A 23,078-nucleotide genomic window follows, 5' to 3' on the forward strand; every position below is an offset into this window, starting at 1 on the left:
TCCTCCTGCACAGTGCGGCGCAGGGAGGCTCCCGCCTCGGCCGCCCCCGCCCTCGCCTCCTCCTCCGCTCTGCAGGCGGGGACCGCCTGGCGCTCGGCGCCCAGCAGCCGCGGCCCCCTCCCGCCCCCGGCTCCGGGCAGCAGCAGCAGTAGCAGTAGCAGCAGCAGCAGCAGCAGCAGCAGGAGACAGCGCGAGGGGCCGCCGCCGCCAGCGCCGCCGGGCTCCGCGGGGCTCGGGAGCCTGCCCCGGCCAGAAGGCGCGGAGCCATGGCCGATGGGGGCGAGGGCGAGGATGAGATCCAGTTCCTGCGAACTGTAAGTGCCGCGCGTCTCGGCTTCCCCGGGGAGCAGGGGGAGCCGGGGCATCCACCGACCGGGTCCGGGCAGTGGGACACGCGGGCGGGCCGGCGGCTGCTCCCGGGGATGCGGGAGGAGCTGGGCATCCCTCGGGGGGCGCAGGTGTGCGTGCCGGGGCGAGGGAAGGGAGGGTGCGTGTCCGTGCGCGCGTGTGTAAAGCCCGGGGACCGAGCGCGGCCGGAGCGCGGCGAGCGGGCGGGCGGCGCACGGGCTGGGTCCCGGGGCGCCTCGGAGCTGCGGGAGTCGGGGGACGCGGGGGCGGCCGGTCGGGCCTGTCCGGTCGGTGGGGCTGGGATCTTCCGGGCAGCCAGGGGCAGGGTTCAGACCCCGTGGCCCGTGGGGCGCGGGGGCCGACGGGGACACGGGCAGTCGCCCGGAATTCCGCCGCGGCGCGGTTTCTCGGGCTTTCGGGCTGGACCCGCGCGCCATCACGCAACCCAGGGATTCGCCTACTTGGTGTGGCCGGGACCGGTGAGGCGGGGCAGGATGTGCCCCCCAAGTCGAGGTGCTGTGCAGGGGAGGGGGAGTCGCCTCCGTGAACACCGCGGTGCCTGAGGTTGGGGCCATTGGTGGTGCTGTGACTGCTCGCAGAACGTGGAAGGGATGGGAAGCGAGTGTGTGTGTGCGTGCACGCGCGCGCGGGGGTGGCGGGGGACAACGCGAACGTGTCGTTCTCTAAATGTTGGCTTATTGAACGTTGAGTGCAGCAAAGTGTGTGTGTGTGTGTGTGTGTGTGTGTGTGTGTGTGTGTGTGTGTGTGTGTGTGTGTGTGTGTGTGTGTGTGTGTGTGTGTGTGTGTGTGTGTAAGGGCAGGGTGGCTGCCCGGAATTTCCACACTGGGTGGCAGCAGGGGAATGTTGGCTCCACTCTAATACAGTTTTTTCTCCGTAAGTACCTCTTGGCACTGCTCCTTCCTGTCGCTGATTTGTTCGAACGCTGCAGATGCTTCTCATGCTGAGGCTTTGCTCACCTCGAAGCTGGGACTGGAGAGCCCCTTGGCAAAAGAAAATGCTGTAACTTCTTGTCAAGAAGCACCTAGTTAGCGTTTGCATCATCCTTTTGGTCTTTCCTTTCCCTGCACTTGTATCCTCCTCTCTGAAGGATATTCCCTTACAGGATTCCCCGTCATCAGTCCCCCCACCCCCAGGACTGCAGCTTCTCCTGGCTCTTCTTTCCCCAGTAGTGAAAAAGCTGCCACTGCCCAGTTACAGTTACCTCCACAATCACAGAAAGTAAGAGAGATATTTACGTTTTGACATATTAACCAGATAGCAACTTTTAGGTGTGAAAGTAGCCTAGATGACGCATTTGGGGGCTGAAAAAGTGAAAACAGTACATTTGTCCAAGAACATTTGTAAGTGGCCAGTTTTTCCATTTTGCTCTTTTAATTTTTTTTTTTTTGGCACTCAGTTTTGCTTTGTGGGGGTAGGGCGGGGAGCCTTTCGAAAGGATAAAATCAATCCAGGGTACACATCAGATGGCGACTGATTTGACCTAATATCTGCGCATCATGCACCATTACATGTGCTGTTGGTGGTACTACTGGTCCACCACCCAACTCTGAAGAGCCAATTCACCAAAACCTTGCTCATGGGGAATATTGTAAGCCTACTAGGAATACGGTTTACTTTTATTTTTTTAGTGGAAAACTGTCTATATGGTTTTTAAATAACTAATAAAAAGCCATATGAAAAGATGTTTCTCAGTACCATGACATTTTTTGTTTGGGTGGATAAAATATTTAGTTGCTGTGTAATTCTTAAATTCATTTTTTTTTTCTAAATGCCATAGGGTTAAAATTAGCTAGAAAATTTTGGAAGGCTCTGTGCATTCAAGGGCTTCCTGCAGGCTTAAATGTTAAGCTGAGCTCATGGAGGTGGTGTTATCAGAATACTTAATGGGGGCCGAGCTAATGTGCTTGCTGATGGGGTTCTGTACATATAAAGTAATGTTAAGTCTGTGCCTCTGGACAGCTGCCTGTCAGCCCCAGTGACACCTTTGATAAGTGGCTCCTGGGTAGAGATCTGGCAGTCCTGGCCTGGGATTTTTCTTTTAATAAAACATCCGTAGGTTGTTGTGCTGATGATAGATGACCTTGAAGGAAGTAGCATGGTGGAGCAGGGGAATTTTTTTTGGTGTGGCCTGAACATCTAAAAGGAAAACATGCCTTCCTCTCTATATTTTACAGTTTCAGTACAGAAATTCTCAAACCCTTCACTATTCCTCTGCCTGCTGCCTTTGCTCCTTTCCATTTTATTCTCTTAACCTGAGAATGTTGTTGGTTCAGAAATGTTAATGGAGTTAGGAATGGAGAGGATGTAGTTTTTAGCGGTAAATTCATCTGTTTTTTTTTTTCCTGGAGCATTTTTTTTTCTCTGTTGCGTGCAGTCTTGTCAATATGAGCTTCTTCTTCTAATTCTTTTTTTTTTTTTAAGTAGCCCAGGAAGTATTAACAACCTGTACATCTACGTAAAACGGTTACAAATTATGGATAAAACTGTTGTGCTTAAAAAAAGTGTTAGTCATTAAGAGGCCATAATGGTGAATTTGACTGACCATTTCATATATTCTGAGTGGAGCACCTTAAGTAGTCTCTTGGATTTTTATTCAGGCAGGGCAGCTCACTGAAGAATCTTTGGAATCTTTCTGTCCACAGAAAGTTTTCTTCTTCCTTCTTCTTCTGGAAGAGGTTTGTAATCACCTTCAAGGGAAGCAAAGGTGAAATCTTTAATGGACTGTGTCCGTGAGTTATGTCTGCTGCTGTGACTTGATTCTTCATTTGTGAATGAGGGTGTTTTCACTGTATTTAGCTGCTGCTGGTCCCTCTCCCAGCTCTTTTCCGTTATGTAATTGTGAGTTTGCTAACATTCCTTTCAAATGGTTACGTAGATGAAAGATCATCTTCCATTCAGTGGCTTTCCCATCAGCTAGAAGCAGGCTCACTCTGATGTGTTTATGTATTTATTTTTAATCTATCTATCTATCTATTTATTTATTTATTTATGGCTGCGTTGGGTCTTCATTGCTGCGCGCAGGCTTTCTCTAGTTGCGGCGAGCGGGGGCTACTCTTCGTTGTGGTGCACGGGCTTCTCATTGCAGTGGCTTCTCTTGTTGCAGAGCACGGGCTCTAGGCGTGTGGGCTTCAGTAGTTGTGGCTCTCGGGCTCTAGAGCACAGGCTCAGTAGTTGTGGTGCACGGGCTTAGTTGCTCCATGGCATGTCGGATCTTCCCGGACCAGGGCTCAAACCCGTTTTCCCCTGCATTGGCAGGTGGATTCTTAACCACTGCACCACCAGGGAAGTCCCTGATGTGTTTATCTTTGAGAGAAATTAAGAATACATATGTGTAAACTCTGGACGTGCTGGGGCACTTAGAAGAATCCTATCATAAAATATGCCTTCAGCCCATAATGGATTTATTCACTGTCACTTCCAAACATATCCATGATTTGGAATGTGTTGTTTATTTTATTTTAAAAATGTCCTTAACTTACCAATATAGCAATGAACTGGAATTCCTTGACTTTAAGAAAACCATGATGTAAAATAACCTTTGTCTGGAGTTGATTTTTCTAAGTACTTTGCCTTTCTTTCATTTGTGTAAGCACAGTGAAGTTACTCTGGGGATATACTGTGTCAAGTAGCTTTGCATTTATGCATAGGTTGAGACTTCAAACTTAGTCCTGGCTGCAAAAATTATTCTGATAGGAATGCTTTGAGCTTTCCTCTGGCCTTGCTTTGCAGAATGAACTGTTTCACCGTAGATTTCTTCCCAGTGCTTCCACATCTTGCTTGCTATTGATAGGTAGCATCTTAGAAAGAATTTAGCAGTTAATGGTAATAATCATAAAGTATAAATGCCACTGCACAACACGGTGAAGTAGATCAGGCTGGAATGTGTAGCCCCAGTTTGTAGAGGTCCAGGAAGGTTAATTGTACAAAGTCAGTTGCTCAGCAGTGCAGAACCAAGACTAAAACTCAGATCTTAGGCTGATGTCCTTTCCAGGAGAGAAAGCCTGCTTTATCAGCTGCTGAAGCATGTTTTTGGTTCACAGGAGACAAACGGGGGACACAATCAGTTTTCTTAGCTGTAGGAATGTCACAGAGTACAAATGAAAAGATTCTGGGTGAGCCCTTTTTGCTCCCCTGATACTGAAGGCATGAGGATCTTTTGATAGATAGGCACTGTAGTATTTTTTCAAGGAACTGATGGAAAGCCCACCCAGGCTTATTTTTTCATGTATTTTTCTTGATCTAGAAATTAGTGTGTACACATTGGCAGGAAGGGCAGGATCTGAAACACTTAGGGCACTAATTTATTTGACATTCCATCTTGTTTGTCCTTTGGCTTTAGATAAGTGTTTTTATCAAGGCTGAATTACCAGAGAAAGGATTACAACTTCTGGGTGACTGTGATTCTGTAAATAGCCCTTGGGGCAGAAGAAGATGTGATGAGGCACACATTTGTCTCCTGAAACTCTGACATTATGGAGATTTTTTGTTAATTTAGAAAAACATTTGTCAAACACTTTCTATGTGCATGGTGTGATAGTAGGTGTTAGGGAAGCATTCAAAATAAGGAAAAAAGTGGTCTGCAATTATAATTGCAAAGAAAAGATTTAGAGCCTGGCATGGAACAGCTAGAAGGAAAAAGCACATGTAGAAACTCTAGGATATTTGGGTAGGAAAAGACCTTTGGAAAATGTTATCTGAGACCTTTGGAAAATGTTATCTTGTCTACTCCTGCGTCTCCCTCCCCTGTCATCTTGCAGATAAGGAAAAGCTCAGAGAGGTGAAATGATTTGGCCCAGTGTCACACTCCAGATTAGTGGCTGTCTTGGTTTGGGCCACTATAACAGAATACCACAGACTGGGTGGCTTAAACAACAGACATTTATTTCTCATGGTTCTGGAGGTTGGGGAGGCCAAGATCAAGGTGTCAACAGATCCAGTGTGTGATGAAGGCTCCTTCCTGGTTTGCAGATGGCTGTCTTCTTGTGGTATCCTCATATGGCCAAAAGAGAAATCATCTCTCTTGTGTTTCTTCTTATAAGGGCACTAATCCCTTTCATGGGGGTCCCACTCTCATGACCTAATTACCTCCCCCACTTCCAGATACCCCCCCCTTGGGAGTTAGGATTTCAATATAGGAGACATGGGGGGAACACAAACATTCAGCCCATAATAGCAGCAGTAGAGTAATGCAAAGTGTGTGAAAATCTCTGAAGAATTGCCAAAAAGCTAGTTCATCAGCACACCATTCTTCTTTGTAGAGTAGATCTAAACGCACCTGTCCCATTTTATGCCTATCATCACCTTCACAGGGTTCACTGTCTAAATCTACCCTCTTGTCCTTCTAGCTGCTGACAAGGATGTTTTGTCCCTTCTTTCTAAAGCTGCAATCCCTCGTGTGTCCTAGATCTCAGCGCAGTACTTGCTCGCTGGTCCAGAACTGGAATCTTGCATGAATTCCATCCTTTCTCTGCCTCCTTCTCCACTTGTTCCTTCTGGTTGATCTTGAAGTATGCTAATTTCTCCCATCTTAAAATTTCTTTGTTTGACTCCGAGACCATTATTTAGCTGCTCAACTCCTCCAGATGTGGTCTCCACTCACTGCTTGTCTCCACCCCGCCTGGTAATTGTTACCTAGCTTCTCTGGTTAAAATCACTTTAGTAGGTGATATTACCAGTAATTGCCTTGCTTCTGTGCCAAATCTAAACATTCCTCTCTACCCCTATTCCTTTAGCCCTCACAAACTCTACTAATCTTGCTCTCCTTTTTGAAGCTCCTCTGTTTGGCTTTGGAGCTAGGATACATTGAGTTATTTTTTATACATTTACAATCATGCTTTTTTGGGGTTCTTTTCACTCCGTCTACTCTTAGTCTTTGGTTGTTCCAAAAGATACTGTCCTATTTCTAGTTCTCGCTCTTCTGCCTTCCTGAGCTTATCTGTGCCACAAAGTCTGGGATCCTTGGAATAACAGAGTTTGAAAAGGCTTAACAATCACTTCATCCAGCTCTGGGAGCCAGAGGAATGCCAGGAACTTTCCCAAAGCTGTTCCTTCCTATAGAAGAAAGCCACCCAGATCTGACAGCCTTTGGGCCCTCATTTCCAGCTGCCCACGGCCTCTGTTTTAACTCCCCTCCTACTTCTGGACACACTGTCCTGAGCACACATGTATTCTGTCCCCTGAGTGGCTCTTCCTCCCAGTGGCTCTGCGTTGGCCATGGCTTAGAAGCACCAGTGTGATCCAAACCTCCAGAAGACCTGGGTCTGAGGCCTGAATCCACCAGGACCTAGCTTATGGACTTGAGAAAATGTTAAAAAATTCCTTAAAACCTAAAGATAATATTAGGCATCTCAGAGGGATTGTTGAAGATCATATGATAGAATTTATGTGCAAAAACCTGTTACAGTGCCCGGCTCATGGTACGTGCTCAGTGCATTTGTTTAGTTCTTTCTGATCCCTTCGTATCTAATTTGTCATCATCTCCTATCGTGATTTCCCTGGCAACCTAGCTCAGGTTTAGATTTCTTTCGTACCCCAGTACTTGTTCTAGCCTTCATCCTTTCCCTCTCCTCCAGCCACTGAAGCCCCCCTTGAATTCTCCTGCCATTTGCATCCCCCTAATACCCTTGTGTTCTCGCCACCACTCCTCAGTTCCAGGTTCCTGTCACACCCAGTCTGACTTCTCTCCCAGGTTCAGGACCTTCTATAATCTGATTCTTGACACCTTACTTGGGTTCCCCATCCTGCAAAATCTCAGCCTTGTGAGGAGGTACTGAGAGGAAGGTGACTGAGACAAGTGACTAAGGCGAGAAAGAGAATAAAGGAAGGATGAAGTGAGTCTGAGTGATTGGGGCTGCCTGGAAGAGACCCTGGGTTCCTGTCAGAATCCATACTCTTTTTTTTAAAATAATTAATTAATTAATTAATTTATGGCTGTGTTGAGTCTTCGTTGCTGTGCCAGGACTTTCTCTAGTTGTGGCAAGCGGGGGCCACTCTTCATCGCGTTGTGCGGGCCTCTCACTTTCGCGGCCTCTCTTGTTGCAGAGCACAGGCTCTAGACGCACAGGCTCAGTAATTGTGGCTCATGGGCCCAGTTGCTCTGTGGCATGTGGGATCTTCCCAGACCAGGGGTTGAACCCGTGTCCCCTGCATTGGCAGGCAGATTCTCAACCACTGTACCACCAGGGAAGCCTATCAGATTCCGTACTCTTCACGTGAGAAGCTTCTAGATGATGAGGTGACTTCCAGGGCATCACAGGGGCATCCAGTACAGCGGTTTTATCCACCTACTTTCATCTTTATTGTTTAATTTAATTTTATTATTACTTTTTTTTTTTACTTTCATCTTTATTAATCATGGGAAGAACATTGGAATGGGGACTCTGCCAGTCAGTGGTTGTGTGACCTCAGGATTGGCGGGGTCCCATAAGAATCCTTTCAGGAACCGTAAAATGGGGACTTAGTTACCTCTGAGGGGCTCTCTGCCATGTTAAGAGTCCTGGGGTCAGCCAGACTCAAACTATTTAGAAGAATGAGTGTAATAAAAACCTTGCCCATGAACTGGACATGCGTACTTTTTTTTTTTTTTTTTTACAATATCATCCATTGTCACTTATTTGTAATAAGCAATCAAACAAATACATTAGATTCAGAATCTAGAAGCTGGAATTCAATTTATTTCACATATTATCTTTTTTCCCTTATTCTTTCAACAAATATATATTTTGTACCTATGATGTGCTGTGTGTAACAAGAGCCTAAGCTATTACTGTGGATTAAAAAAATTACATATAAATAATTGACTGCTTAGAAGTTCACAGACAAATAAATGGCCCTTAGCCCAAGTGTAGAACATCACGTAATACATTTTGTGAACAAACACTGGACATGTACACTTTGAATGATGCTGGTGTCTGTGGATGTTCTCATCCTGGTGCATCACAGCATCAGCAACTAAACTTGTGGCGATCATCTTCCTCTCCATGGTCTCAGCTTTGAAGTGCTTCTCTGGCTTCCTGTTATTACTTGGGCTGGTGAAGAATTGACCCATATTTCTGGGGTTTCCTAAAACGTAATAGATAGTTGGCCCAGATAAAAGGTGTTCTTCCTGTTTCCTGTGGCCCAGTAAAAGTCCTACAGTGATGTTTCTGTAGTGAAGCGGAAATCTGAAGCTTTCCCTGTTGCTGACCTGGAGTGTTCAGAGGACCAGCACGTGGTTACCTCCACACCCATTATCCAAACAGAGTTCTCTCCAGAGAGTGGGAGCCACTGACACGTGTGCCCAGGTGAGACCTGCACTAGGTGGCTATGCCCAGGCACCTACTGTCACCAGGCGATCATCAGTATTTGCCAGTTTCCTGAAGAAAACCTCAAATCTTGCTGGGGACCTAAGGCAGTTGCAGGGCAAAGTGAGTGGAACAGCAAAAAGTGCTGTAGGAGCTCAGAGGATGATGGAGCCTTGCTGGGTCTGGGGAGGGTGGAGGCAGGAGTTTCCTGATCAGTGCTGTGAGCAACACTTGTCCACGGGGATAAACACTTCTTAGTGTGATTGTTGAGCCAGGGACACAGGCCCACCATCGCCATCAGCCTGGGAGCAACACTTGTCCACGGGGATAAACACTTCGTAGTGTGATTGTTGAGCCAGGGACACAGGCCCACCATCGCCATCAGCCTGGGAGGAAGGACAAGTCTATGTGGTCAATTTCTTTTTTTCTACTGCGGTAAGCACTTTTTTTTTTCCTTAAAGAAGTTTGTTATTTTAAAAGCTTTTTGGCACACTGGTTCCACTTCTAATGAAAATTTTAGTTGTCTTATTTCCCTCTGAATTTAGAACCAGACTCATAAAGTTCACATGAGTCTGAATTTCACTCATATTTAATACATAACCAAAGACATAAAGTAAAAGATATATTTTGAGAGCACAAAGAAAAAGAGATAAGAAAAAGGAAAAATTCCAGGAAATAAATCAAATCCTTAGTGTTGAGTAAATTGGGCCCCTGTTAAAATAGGTACTGAATGTCACACTGAGCTTCTAGCCATTAAAAGTTGTGCTCACTTATTTTCCACAGTGGGTTTATGGTGATCAAAATATGACTTCTTTTAAATTTCACTAGAGTCTGTATTTATTTCACATTAAAAGAAATTTTGGACACACACACACACACACACACACACACACAAGAAAGATAGTAAGATAATACTCCATATTTCTTTTTACCAAATTTTGACTGTAAAGTACTTCAGGGACACGTACAATTATGAACCCATTGGGTAGAGCCCAGTTTTTTCCCTGCCTTTCAGAGAAGAACAGCATATTGAAGGATGATTGGGGTACTTGAAACATTTAGCAGAGACACGCGGTCGCCCACACTCACTGGATTGAATCCTCGGTTCTCTTTTACCTCTGGACACATCTGACATGATTTGTCTTTGAGAACCGTGCCCACAGTTGGGAGTTATGATCAGCTTACAAGTTCTGGCTTATAGGTTCAGTGACACATGAGGAGAACACTTCCTCTTGAGTTACAGAGAAATGAAAAGCTGGGATGAATTGTTTCTGATTGATGGCTGTCAAAGAAGTTTAAAACATCCAGTTCCACTGCTGTCCTCTTTGTGACAGTAAAGGGGGCCATCATTTCCTGAAGATGGGGTATTATTATTGAGTTTAAAGGTCTTGCTGCTGCTACAGAGAACAGTGGCACTCAGAAAAGCCTGCAAAATCAGCCTAGCTTGAGCCCTACTCATGCAAAAGAGGACGCATGAACTAGGAAAGAAGAAGAGGGAATTGTGGTCTCACCCCTTCCTGCTTCAGCACCCTGTCTTTTCTTTTCTCCCCATGGGACTGCTTTAGTACCTCTCTCTCTCCCTCTCTCTCTCTCTCTCTCTCTCTCTCTCTCTCTCTCTCTCTCTCTCTCTCTATCTGATTGAGGTACAGTTCATATACACAGTTATGTTAGTTTCAGGTGTACAACATAATGATATATTTGTATGTTTTGCAAAATGATCACCACAATGTCTAATTAACATCCATTACCACATGTAAAGATTTTTTTCCTGTGATGAGACCTTGTAAGATCTTCTCTTGTAGCAACTTTCAAATACACAATACAGTACTGTTAACTATAGTCACCATGCTGTAAGTTACGTCCCCAGGACTTAATTTATTTTATAACTAGAGGTTCGTACCTTTTGACCCCCTTCGCCCATTTCACCACACCCCCCATCGGCCCTAGTAACCACCAGTCTTTTCTCTGAGTCTGGTTGTTTTGTTTTTGTTTTTAGATTCTATAAATCTAAAAGATCATACTGTATTTGTCTTTGTCTGACTTATTTCACTTAGCGTAATACCCTCAAGGTCTGTCTATGTTGTTGCAAATGACAAGATTTGATTCTTTTTATGGCAGAGTAATATTCCATTGTGTGTGTGTGTGTGTGTGTGTGTACATATATATATATATGTATGTATATAATACCACATTTTCTTTATCCATTCATTCATTGATGGACACTTAGGTTGTTTCCATGTCTTGGATATTGTAGATAATGCTACAGTGAACATGGGGATGCATATAACTTTTTGAGTTAGTGCTGTTGTTCCATTCAGATAAATACCCAGAAGTGGGGTTTTTAGGTCATATGGTATTTCTATTTTCATTTTTTGAGGAGCCTCCATACGGTTTTCCGTAGTGGCTGCATCAGTTTACATTCACGCCAACAGTGCACAAATGTTTTCTTTTCTCTGCATCCTCACCAACGCTTGTTATTTCTTGTCTTTTTGATAATAGCCATTCTAACAGGTGTGACATGATATCTCAGTGTAGATTTTTTTGTATGTGTGTAGTAATCTCGCTTTTATTTTTTTAAATGAATGCTTAATTTTATCTTTTCCAGTTTTATTGAAATATAGTTGACTTACAGTACTGTGTAAGTTCAAAGTGTACATCATAATGATTTCACTTACATACATCATGAAATGATTATCACAATAAGTTTAGTGAACATCCATCATCTTATATAGATACAGAAATCAAAGAAATGGGAAAAAATTTTTTTGCCTTGGGATGAAAACTCAGGATTTACTCTTAACAACTTTCATATATAACATACATCGCTGTAGTTTTGATCCATCATTTCTTTGGTTTCATTTGGAAATATTTGTTGACTACCTACTATGTGCCAAGCACCAGGCTGGGTGCTGGGACCCAAGTATCTCTGAGCTTGTTCCTGAGTTTCTTATGTCTCTGGTGGGTGGAATGGGGAATGCGGAGAGAGTGAACATGAGGTGGAGAACTGGTGTGGGAGAGGATGCTGAAGAGGGAGGGATCCATGCCTGGTAATTAGGATGGTCCAAGGCTTCATGGAAGAGGGCAGCATTTACAGGTGCAGAATTTTCAGACTGTAAAGGGACTTCTGGTCTACCTCCATGATTTGTGGTGACGGAAAATGAAAGGGCCTCAAGTATGCTGGCTGTCATTTATTTGGCTCGGGATAGCCACCATGCATATGCTTCTAGGAGCAATTCATTTAGTCCATAAAGCAGTTGACTGCTGTTGTACAGACCAAGAAACTGAGCTGCAGACAGTGAAATTACTTACTCAGGGGCGGTTCGTGAGTAAGTGGTGTTGGCGGTTTCTGATGCCAAAACCCTCTTCTTCCCTTCCCTCCTGCCCTCCTTCCTTGTTTCCTTCCAGTCGTCGGGGAAAATTATGAAAGACTGAATTTGGCCAGTAGAAAAAAAGAATTGAGGGTGCCCCGTCTACCTCACTCGCTCATTTGAGTTATCTCTGCCTTTCGTTTATCTTTGAGCCGTTTTACAACTCTGTAAGTTGTAGAAAACTGATGGTAATGGTTCCTGGATGTTGGATTCTTGATCAGAGAAAATGCAGATTGTAGCTGGTGGAATGCAGGGGGGGATATTGAGCAGTTTTGCACTTAGCAAGCAAATGCGTTTCAGTTTTCCTGATGGGTGCGTGTATTTGTATGTTCTTTGGGTTTTCCTTTGAACGTGTGGTAACATCATACTGGTTCTTGCATTTAATGATGAATTCAGTAAAATCTTAGACATGTGTTCATTTTACATTCGTTTGAGTGTTGTTTTTACCTGTAAAAAATATCTTTAATGTCACTCATATGCCCTTTAAAGATGGATAGGATTTTGATGAATTGGGCTGAGGAGGTGGGCAGACAGGATCCCAGGGGAAAAAGGGTGTGATTAGAGACATTGGGTTGGTACTCTCTGTTTTCTCATCCCTGATGCTTGTTTTCACTTGTCTCTGCACTGCTCTGTGTCCAGCAGGCTCCTGTTTCAGCTGGGCACTGGGAGAGGTCCCCTCCCCTTGTCCCCTCAGGTAGAGGGCTGGTACCAGCTTCCCACTGTGGCTGGTCACTAGGTGTCTCTCCGCCTCTGTTGGGCCCTATCCCCCTCCATGCCCACTCCTTGGTCCCTGCCTTAAACGCCTTTCAAAGAAGCCCTTTGAGATTTCTGTTTCCTTTCTTGGCAAGACTCTGATGGAAACATCCAGAAACACACGGAGCCATGTTTGGGAAAGAGGCTCTGAGAGTGTGCCCTGGGGTAATCCCGGGAGGGTGGGCACCTTGAGACCACCAGGGACAGGGATTTATGCTTAATTCACAAGGTAAGAAGAGCCCTGGAAGTGATTTTTTTTTCCCTCCTCTCTAGGGAGGGAAATGGGTCAGAGCTGGCTGTTAGGAAGATTGATGTGGCAGCAATTTGTAAGATAAATTGAGATAGAGAGAGATCAGAGAGAGACGGGAGCTGAGATGTCTGTTAGGGACAGTCACCGTGGAGTTGGCGCAAGATAATTCAGTCTGAGTTTGCATGGTGTTTGTGGGAAGGAAGAGGAGGGGGAGGCTTAGAGTTGCCGTGGAGGAAGGCCGTACAGGACTGACTGGTAACTGATCCGACGTGAGGAGAAGAAAAAGACAAGGATGAGCTTAGGAGACTCGAGGAAACGTGGCCCAAGTGCAGGTTTTAAGGGAAGGCAGTGGGATTCGTTTGGGACATCCTGATTTTGAGGTACATTATGGACAGACGTGCATCCCTCTCCAAATGATACAGTAGGAGTCTTAACCCTCAGGACCTCAGAATGTGGTCTCCTGTGGAGACAGGGTCTTTACAGAGATAGTGAAGTTAAAATGAGGGCATAAGGGTGGGCCCTGGGCATAAGGGTAGGCCCTAATCCGATATGACCTGGTGTCCTTATAAAAAAGGGGAGGGCTTCCCTGGTGGCGCAGTGGTTGAGAGTCCGCCTGCCGATGCAGGGGACACGGGTTCATGCCCCGGTCTGGGAAGATCCCACATGCCGCAGAGCGGCTGGGCCCGTGAGCCGTGGCTGCTGAGCCTGCGCGTCCGGAGCCTGTGCTCCGCAACGGGAGAGGCCACAACAGTGAGAGGCCCGCGTACCGCAAAATAAAATAAAATAAAATAAAATAAAAATAAAAAAGGGGAAATTTGGACTCAGACACTTGAAGAGGGAAGCTGATGTGAAGACACACGTAGAGCAGGCCACGTGAAGACAGATGCATTGGAGCCATGCATCTCCGAGCCAGGGGATGCCGACGGCCTCCAGAAGCCAGGAGGGAGGCCTGGAACAGATTCTCCCTTACAGCCTCAGAAGGAACCAGCCCTGCTGACACCCCAATCTCAGACTTCTGGCCTCCAGAGCTGGGAGGCAATACATTTCTGTTAAGCTGCCCAGTTGTGGTACTTTGTTAGAGCAGCCCTAGGAAACAATACAAAGGGTAAAGCTGCAAATGTGGATTTCTTGTTTGTAAGAGAGGATGGGCCTAGGTCTAGGCCCATCCTCTTAGGTCGCCATTGGTGTGATAGCAAAGCCCCGAAAATGGATAGGATCTCAGACAAGGAGCACGTAGAAACAGGTGGATGATGCAGGAGACCTCTTTCTCCACCCATTGGTGAGGAGGAAGAAGAGCAGAGGTGGTAGCTTGAGGGGGGGGGAGCAAGGTTGACGGAAAGTTACTGATTATTTACCTTTTAAAAAAAATTTTTTTTAAACTTTATTTTTTTATTGGAATACAGTTGCTTTACAATGTTGTGTTAGTTTCTGCTGTACAGCAAAGTGAATCAGTTATAGGTATACATATATCCACTTTTTTGTTTCGCATGGGAGAGACCACAGTCCAGATTATGGTGGAAAAGGTTTAATTGTTGGAGCAAGAGCCTAGGTACAGGCCAAGCTAGAGACTGCCCCGTCTTCCACCTGCCACCATAATTGGGCACACAAATAAACAGATGCATCCCCTCTTTTAGCAGATAATTACTTACTGCTTTACCTAATCTGAGAGCACACGCTATTTTCGTTTGGTTTTCAGTTAGCTTTGCAAAATTTCATTTTCTGCTGGGGACCCTGCAGTAAGCAATTAGAGTTAGAGCTTCGCTGGTTCTAAGTTGGGCGCATTTTGTTTGGATGTTGCACGGTGTTGGTGATTAAGTAATCCAGCTAGCATATCTCATTAGGACGAGTGGGATAAGTTCATCTTGCTAGTTGTTTTATTTTTTTCCTGTAGCTACTGATTCAGAAAGATTGCAGGCTTTGTATACGTATTTACAAAGAACTTTTAGCAAATGGAATATATTAGGACAATTTTCTGACAGCTCAATCAGGGGAACATGTCAAAATGTCTTAGGAAACAAAATGATTCTGCTGATAGCAGCTGCCCTTGGCTGTCCTACTGTGATACATAGTTTAGCTGGCTAAGTAAATTTCTGTAATTTTTCAGAAAATTAAGCAATTTGCATTTTTCTGAGATATTTTAATTCCCATAAAACTTACATTTTAATGTAATTGGCAGTATACCGCATATACAATTTATAGCTTGCAAAGCTCTGTTTTTTAAAAAAATTTGAACAGTAAAGGTACATAGCATTTAAATGTGCAAATCCCAGTCAGTTTCATACTTAACACCAGTGATAGAAAAGTAAAAGCTTTCAACAGATATCTGTGCTTAACAACAAAGAATTATCTTAATCTCTTTGGTACCTCAGTCATTGCCCACCACACTTTCTTAAAAGGAAACTCCTTTTAAGATGATGGTTATGATAGGATCTTCTCAGCTAGCCAGACCACATGCTGACCATGCATCCAACAGAATTAAAAGTATGTCACCTTTTGCCCCTATCAAATTAGATACATTTTACTTTCCCTAATGTATATAGATATGTAATATATATATGTATATGACAAATGTCAATTAAATTTCTATAATCTGTAACTTTTTAAGACCTTTCTTCAATCAGTAATGTACTAGGTGAAGTGTTCAGTCATGTTATTGGCTTCTCAGTCTTGCCCAACTGTGCCCAGGGCTGCCAGGATTTGCTGGGCATGAGAGGTCCTCATAGTTTGAATGTCAAGGAGTCTACCTTTCTACTGTTCCACGTGCCAGAATTGAATTTTAGAATGGGCCCTCACTCAGACTTACCCAATCACACATATTCAGTTCTCACCCCTTTCTTAGAGAATGAAATCACTCTTGTGCAAATGTAAAAGAGGATGTGGGAAACTAAGGGAGGGAAAAGAGGGGTCGGACCGAATAATCTGGAGGCTTCTTCCTCTCTAACCCCTGGGACTCTCCCATCTTTCCGCCTGGTTATACTGCTTGTGGATACTGGTCCAGAGAAGGGGAGATGAGGCAGTAACACTCAAGCACAAATTAGATGATGGAGAAATAGCTTCCCAACGTTTTCATTATAGAATGGTAAAGAAACAGCCCTATCTACTGTCGGGGGAACATCTTCTAGTTTTTGTCCTGCCAAGGACATTTTCTACAGAACAAAATTTTGAGAATTTCATACGATTGGCAGAACAAGAAATAGGGCATAAGTTCTAACAAACAAAAATATTGCTCTGGAAAGGCCCCAAGCAAGGCCATGTATGTCAGTAGAAAATGGTGCCAGTGATTCCGTAATGATACCAGTTTCCTGCAGTCACACAGTAGGGATGAAGCAGAGAGATCACTTCTCGATTTCTCTCTACGTGTGGGCAGACTGAAGCCCAGAGTTTTGTAAGATGGGGTGCTATGTATATAGATAACCCAGATGACTGAGGATAGACTAAAGATACAGAAATGGATTTTAAGATCTCAACACTAGGGATGGTTTATGGTGTTGCCCTCTAATATGAATAATGGAGCAAACTAAAATCTGACCAAAAGAGCCTGCTAAATAAATCAAGGAGAAGGACTTGCAAATCTTTGCGGAGGGGAGAAAATGAGTAATGGCACCTTCTTCCGCTTGTTCAGACCATCAAGAACTCTGCTTAGTATAGCAGGGCGGCTTCCAAGCAGGGGCCCAATACTGTGGATAAATGGAGTCTTTTTTTTTTTTTTTGACATGGTATGTTTGTTTGTTTGTTTGTTTATTTATGGCTGCATTGGGTCTTCCTTGCTGCACACGGGCTTTCTCTAGATGTGGTGAGCAGGGGCTACTCTTCATTGTGGTGCGTGGGCTCCTCATTGCGGTGGCTTCTCTTGTTGTGGAGCATGGGCTCTAGGCACGTGGGTTTCAGTAGTTGCAGCACGCGGGCTCAGTAGTTGTAGCTCGCGGGCTCTAGAGCACAGACTCAGTAGTTGTGGCGCACGGGCTTAGTTGCTCTGTGACATGTGGGATCCTCCTGGACCAGGGCTTGAAACCGCGTCCCCTGCATTGGCAGGTGGATTCTTAACCACTGTGCCACCAGGGAAACCCAGTGGAGTCTATTTTTAAGGATAGATAAATTCAGCCAATTTTTATGGGCAGGGGAAAATTATTGCTCAAGTGTTTTTGATAAGATTCTACTATGCCATGAACTGAAATACTGAGAGCAGAACAGTTTTTCATATGAGTGAGGAAGAGAGAATAAAAACTACTATAAATTATAGGAGACGGAGGCTATATTTTTGGGGGTAGGTGATGAATTAATCAGTTTTCAGGCTTTCATTTTTATTTACTTCCACAGTTGGCTTGTGGTTTCTCCAGTTCATCATAAAGGCTATAAATATTGGATTGACCATATGTTAGGCTGATGTTTTCATTGAATGGTGATATTATGAAGGTACTGGATGGGACCATGATTATCTAAGTATGCATATTCCTGCATTCAACCAAGATGTATTCACTACCTCCTGTGTGTCAGATATTTGTGGGGTGTTGTGAGCTTGTCTTAAAGGTTCCTTCTTTTGTATTTTAAAATAATTTCCATAGAGTCACTAATAAGTCTGCTAGACTGGAAAGAGCTGAGGCTAGAACCCAAGGGCTAACCTAAGATTTCCATCTTAGTCTCTGTGAAATAAGTTCTATGTTGTCTATAATCAGCCAGCCCACATTTTTCCATTTTATCCAAGGGGAAATTAATGAGGATGATCAAATGCTGGCTGAAAACTCTCATATTTGCATCTGTAGAAATAGAATTTATATGTAAATTTATATATTATTATTACCATGATTATGTTCTTAGCATTTCTAAATACATATATGTAAGACGTTCTACTTGACTCCATGGAAATAATGAGTTATATAAGACATAGTCCTTGCCTGCAAGCAACTCTTCCTAAGATTCATTTATTTGCCTTTTGTAGACTCTTTTCCAATTAATTTTTAAAGTAAATTTAAAAAAACTTTAAAAATAAAAAGTGTAGTATATAACATTCACATACCGTAAGGTACATGAATCTTAAGTATACAGCTTGATGAACTTTTGCATCATGAACACTCATGTGTAACCATCACTCAGATCAGACCTAGAAGCCTCCCTCAGACCCACCCCCAGTAGTCACCTGCCTCTCCAGAGGTAGCTGGTATTCTGACTTCTAGCAAAATAGATTTGTTCTGCCTGTTTCTGCACTTTACGTAAATGGAATAGTATGATATGTGCTCTTTTGTCGTCTCTTCTGCTTAATGTTGTATCTGTGAGATGCATCTGATGGTGCTCATTATGGTCATTGCTCAGTGCCACACTTTGTGGATAGACATTGAGTTGTTTCCAGTTTTCACGATTATGAATAAAGCTGGTATTGATATTCTCAAATATTAAAATTTAAGCGAATGCCTGAAATTCAGGTATGTGTACATTCTGTTGGATATGTACCCATGAGTGGAATTGCTGACTGGAGTGTATGTAATGCTCAGTTTTTTTTTTTTTAACCATTTTCTTAAGTTGAAGTATAGTTAATTTACAATGTTGTGTTAGTTTCAGGTGTACAGCAAGGTGATTCAGTTATATATATATATATATATTCTTTTTCAGATTCTTTTCCATTATAAGTTATTACAAGATATTGAATATAGTTCCCTGTGCTATACAGTAGGTCCTTGTTGTTTATCTATTTTATGTATAGTAACGTGTATATGTTAATCCCAAATTCCTAATTTATCTCCCCTTCTCATACTGTCCCCTTTGGTTACCATAAGTTTGTTTTCTGTGTCCGTGAGTCTATTTCTATTTTGTAAATAAGTTCATTTGTATCATTTTTTAAGATTCTACATATATGTGATATCATGTGATATTTGTCTTTCTCTCTCTGACTTACTTCACTTAGTATGATAATCTCTAGGTCTATCCATATTGCTTCAAATGGCATTATTTCATTCTGTTTTATGGCTGAGTAATATTCCCTTGTATATATGTACCACATCTTCCTTATCCATTCATCTGTCAGTGGACACTTAGGTTGCTTCCATGTCTTGGCTATTGTAAATAATGCTGTTATGAACATTGGGGTGCATGTACCTTTTCGAATTATTGTTTTCTCTGGATGTATGCCCAGGAATGGGACTGCAGGATCATATGGTAGTTCTATTTTTATTTTTTTAAGGAACCTCCATACTGTTCTCCATAGTGGCTGTATCAATTTACATTCCCACCAACAGTGTAGGAGGGTTCCTTTTTCTCCACACCCTCTCCAGCATTTATTATTTGTAGACTTTTTAATGAACACTCAGCTTTCTAAACAGTTTTTTTTCCTACAAAGTGGTTGTACCAATTAATGCTCCCACCAGCAGTACTTAGTAAATGTTAGTTTCCAGAAAAATTAATCATTATGGTATATTTCATTGTGGTCTTAATTTGCATTTCATGATGACTCATGATATTGAAAACGTTTTCATCTCTGTCATGGACATTTGGATGTACTCTTACGAAGCACCCGTTCAAGTGAGAGCCTGTTTTAAAAATAAAGTTGTCTTTTATTAATTTCTTGAGAGCTTTTATATAGTCTACATACATGAGGTCATGTATGTCTCTTGCAGATATCTTGTCCGATACTGTTGCTTTTTCACTCTTTTTAGTGTTGTTGAGCTGCAGCTATTATTTTAGTGAATTTCAGTTTATCAGTTTTTTTGTTCATGGTTTGTGCTTTTTGTATCCTGTTTAAGAAATCTTGGCTTACCTACCCAAAGCCCATGAGGATATTCTCCCATGTTATCTTCTAGAGCTTTTTATTATTTCAACTTTGACGTTTAGGTCTATGACTCCTATAGAACTGACTTTTTTGTTTGTGATGAGGTAGAGATCCCCTTGGATGTCCAACTGATCCAGCACCAGTTACTAAAAAAGACCACCGGCTTACCCACTGCATTGCAGTAGTATGTTTATAGTAAATTAGGCAGGACTGTCTATTTCTGCACTTCCTATTCTGCTTCACTGGTCTCTTTGGCTTTTCTTGCTCTGATGTTATAAACTTTAAGTGTTCTGGTTTTATATTGTCTTGTTATATGTTGGTGTTAGTCCTCTAACTTTAATCCTTCAAAATTTTCTTTGATTTTCTTGGCTTTTTCATCTCTGTTTGAATTTTAGAATTAAGTATCTTGTACATTTCCACAAAATAAACTGCTGGAATTTTTAGTGAGATAGCATTGAATCTATATATTGTTTTGGGAAGAATTGACATCTTCCCAATGTTATTTATTATTCACAATCTATGAATATGAGTTAACCTTCTATTTATATTTATGTATTAAATTTCTCTCAGGAATTACACTTAGTTTTCTAGGAGAGTTGTGTACAGTTTTGGGATCAGTTTATTCCTAGGTGCATGATGTTCATTGATGGTAATGTAAATGGTATCGTTTAATAATTGTTACCTAGAATATAAAAATATAGTCGACTTTATATATTGACCTTGTGTCTAGCAACTTTGCTAAGTTCATTTATTAATTCTTATAGTTTATCTGTGGATTCTTTTAGATTTTCTGTGTATCCAATCATGTCATCTGTGCATAATGACCATTTTATTCTTTGCTTCCCGGTTTTCATTTTTTATTCTTGACTCATTGCACTGACCAGGACCTTAATAAATTTGAACTAGAAGATATGACAGATCTTTGATCCTTTCCCTCAGATTAAGGGAAAGCTTAGAGAATTTCATCAAGTATGATGTTTGCTGTGGTTTTCTAAGAGGTTTTGTTTTGCTGCTTTAAGCATCTGAACTCTGCTTGGCTTGGGAGTCTTACCCTGTGCACATACAGCTTAAAAATATGTGGGTTTAAATCTGTCGTCTTACTTTTGTTCCATTAGTTCTTTGTACTTCTTTATTTTTTCATTTTTGAGTTCTTTTAGATTAATCATTTATTAATAAGCCTCTATTAGCTTGTGAGTTATACATTCTTTTATTATTCTTTTAGTGTTTATACTAGAGATTATAACATGTATCCTTAATTCATTAGCATCCACTTTAAATAAGTACTTTTATAGTTTTCTGGACAATGCAAGGACCTCAAAGAAGTTTAATTTCGTTTACCCCCCTCCTGCCTTTTGTGCTGTTGTGTTGGTGTATTTTATTTTAATTCTCTCTAAATCTTTAAACTCCACAAGACATTATTATTGTTTTGAAAACAGTCAGTATTCATTTAGATTTACCAGTATGTTATACTGGCTTGTACCTTTCATTCCTTCCTGCATTACCATGCTTACATGTGAGATCATTTTTCTCCTGTCTGAAGAACTCCCTTAGGATTTCTTTTATCCTGGGTCTACTAACAATAAATCTGCTCAGTTTTTGTTTGAAAACATCTCTATTTCTCCTCATCTGAGTATAGAATTGGCAGTTGCTGGTGGTTTTTCTTTCAGCCCTTCTGGCTTTCATTGTTTGTATTTGAAAGGTCAGCTGTAAGTCTTATTGTTTTTTTAATTTTTAAAGGAGATATTTTCATTTTCTTTATTCTGTTTGGGATTTGTATTTGCGGCTTGATATTCTTCATCTATTTTGGAGAATTCTTGGCCAGTATTTCTTCAAACATTCCTTCTGTCTCATTCTCTTTCTCGTCCCTCTTTTTGGGACTCCAATTATACATATTTTGCTCCTTTTCCCCATGTCTTTTTTGCTTCTCAATTGTATTTTCACTCCTTTTTCTCTTTGTACTTCAATCTGGATATTTCCTTCAAAAATCTCTTCTGCTTTGTCCAGTCAGCTGGTGAACCCATCTACTGAATTCTTAAATTTTTAGTTATTTTATTTTTTAGTCATAAAATTTGCATTTGATTCATTTTCTAGATTTAAATTCTCTTGTGATATTCTTTCTGTTTTCACCTGTCTTTAAAGATATTTATTATAGCATTTTTGTAATAGCTAATTCCAATGTTTCTATCACATGTAGATTTGGTTCTATTGTCCTTTGTTTTTTCTCTTGTTTTTCAGACATTTGGTCTCATTTTTTGGCGGGCATTTTTTTTTTTGAAAGCTGGATATTATATAAGAAAACTTGTAGAGTTCTGGAGGATATCTTCTCCCCCATGTATTATTCCACAGAATATTCTGTATTCTTCCACAGATATATTAATATCTGGCAGGTAGATAGAGTATGGGCACATCAGATTGATCTGATTGAGGCTTTTTTGTTTCTGGATGCCCTTAACTTGTAGGTATAGGTCTTCTAGTCTCATCTGAATGCCTGGAGTTTTAGCAGGACTCCTTTGCCTGTGGATGCTGAAGTCTCAATCTAGCTTTATTTATATTGCCCACATTTCTATATTCTACTTAGGGAAATTGTATGCAGGCTCATCACAGCCCATGATTTGGTTGCTCTCTAATGCCTTCAAATAATTGTGTATTTCATCCACTTTTTTTTTTTTTTTTTTTTTTGCGGTACGCGGACCTCTCACTGTTGTGGCCTCTCCCGTTGCGGAGCACAGGCTCCGGACACGCAGGCTCAGCAGCCATGGCTCACGGGCCCAGCCGCTCTGCGGCATGTGGGATCTTCCCAGACCGGGGCACGAACCCGTGTCCCCTGCATTGGCAGGCGGACTCTCAACCACTGCGCCACCAGGGAAGCCCTCATCCACTTTTTATAGTTGTACTCAAGGGAAAGGTTAGTTTGATACCAGCTTCTCCATGATAACCAGGAACTGAAGTCTTCCACCGGAAACTCTTTCAGTTGTAAATAAAATCATACCATGTGGTTTTTATTTAACTTGCTTTTAAGAAACTTTTCAGGTTGAAGTAATTATATAAGTTGCAAAGGCAGTGCAGAGAAATCTTATATACACTCACCCAGTTTCCACATTGGTTACGTCTTACTTAAGTATCATGCAATATCAAAAACAGAAAATTGGCTTTGGTATAAAGCCTGTGTATAGTTTTATGTTATTTTATCACATGTATCACACGTATGATCATGATCAAGACACAGAACTGTTCCATCTCCACAAAGATCTCCCTTGTGCTAACCCTGAGCATTCACACCTGTCATCCTCACTCCTAC

At 42.3% G+C, this 23,078-nt stretch overlaps 1 protein-coding gene across 1 annotated transcript in view; it reads left to right on the top strand.

Annotated features, from left to right (window-relative positions):
• The first annotated feature begins 266 nt into the window (after window positions 1-266).
• RYR2 (ryanodine receptor 2) overlaps window positions 267-23,078 on the top strand; it is a 727,841-nt gene continuing 705,029 nt past the window's right edge. The window contains exon 1 of the mRNA XM_060096737.1: window positions 267-314. Within this exon, the coding sequence (XP_059952720.1) occupies window positions 267-314 (48 nt within the window). The remainder of the gene's footprint in view (window positions 315-23,078) is intronic.

Source organism: Mesoplodon densirostris, chromosome 1 (genome assembly GCF_025265405.1).
Source record: "Mesoplodon densirostris isolate mMesDen1 chromosome 1, mMesDen1 primary haplotype, whole genome shotgun sequence".
Classification (NCBI taxonomy): domain Eukaryota; kingdom Metazoa; phylum Chordata; class Mammalia; order Artiodactyla; family Ziphiidae; genus Mesoplodon; species Mesoplodon densirostris.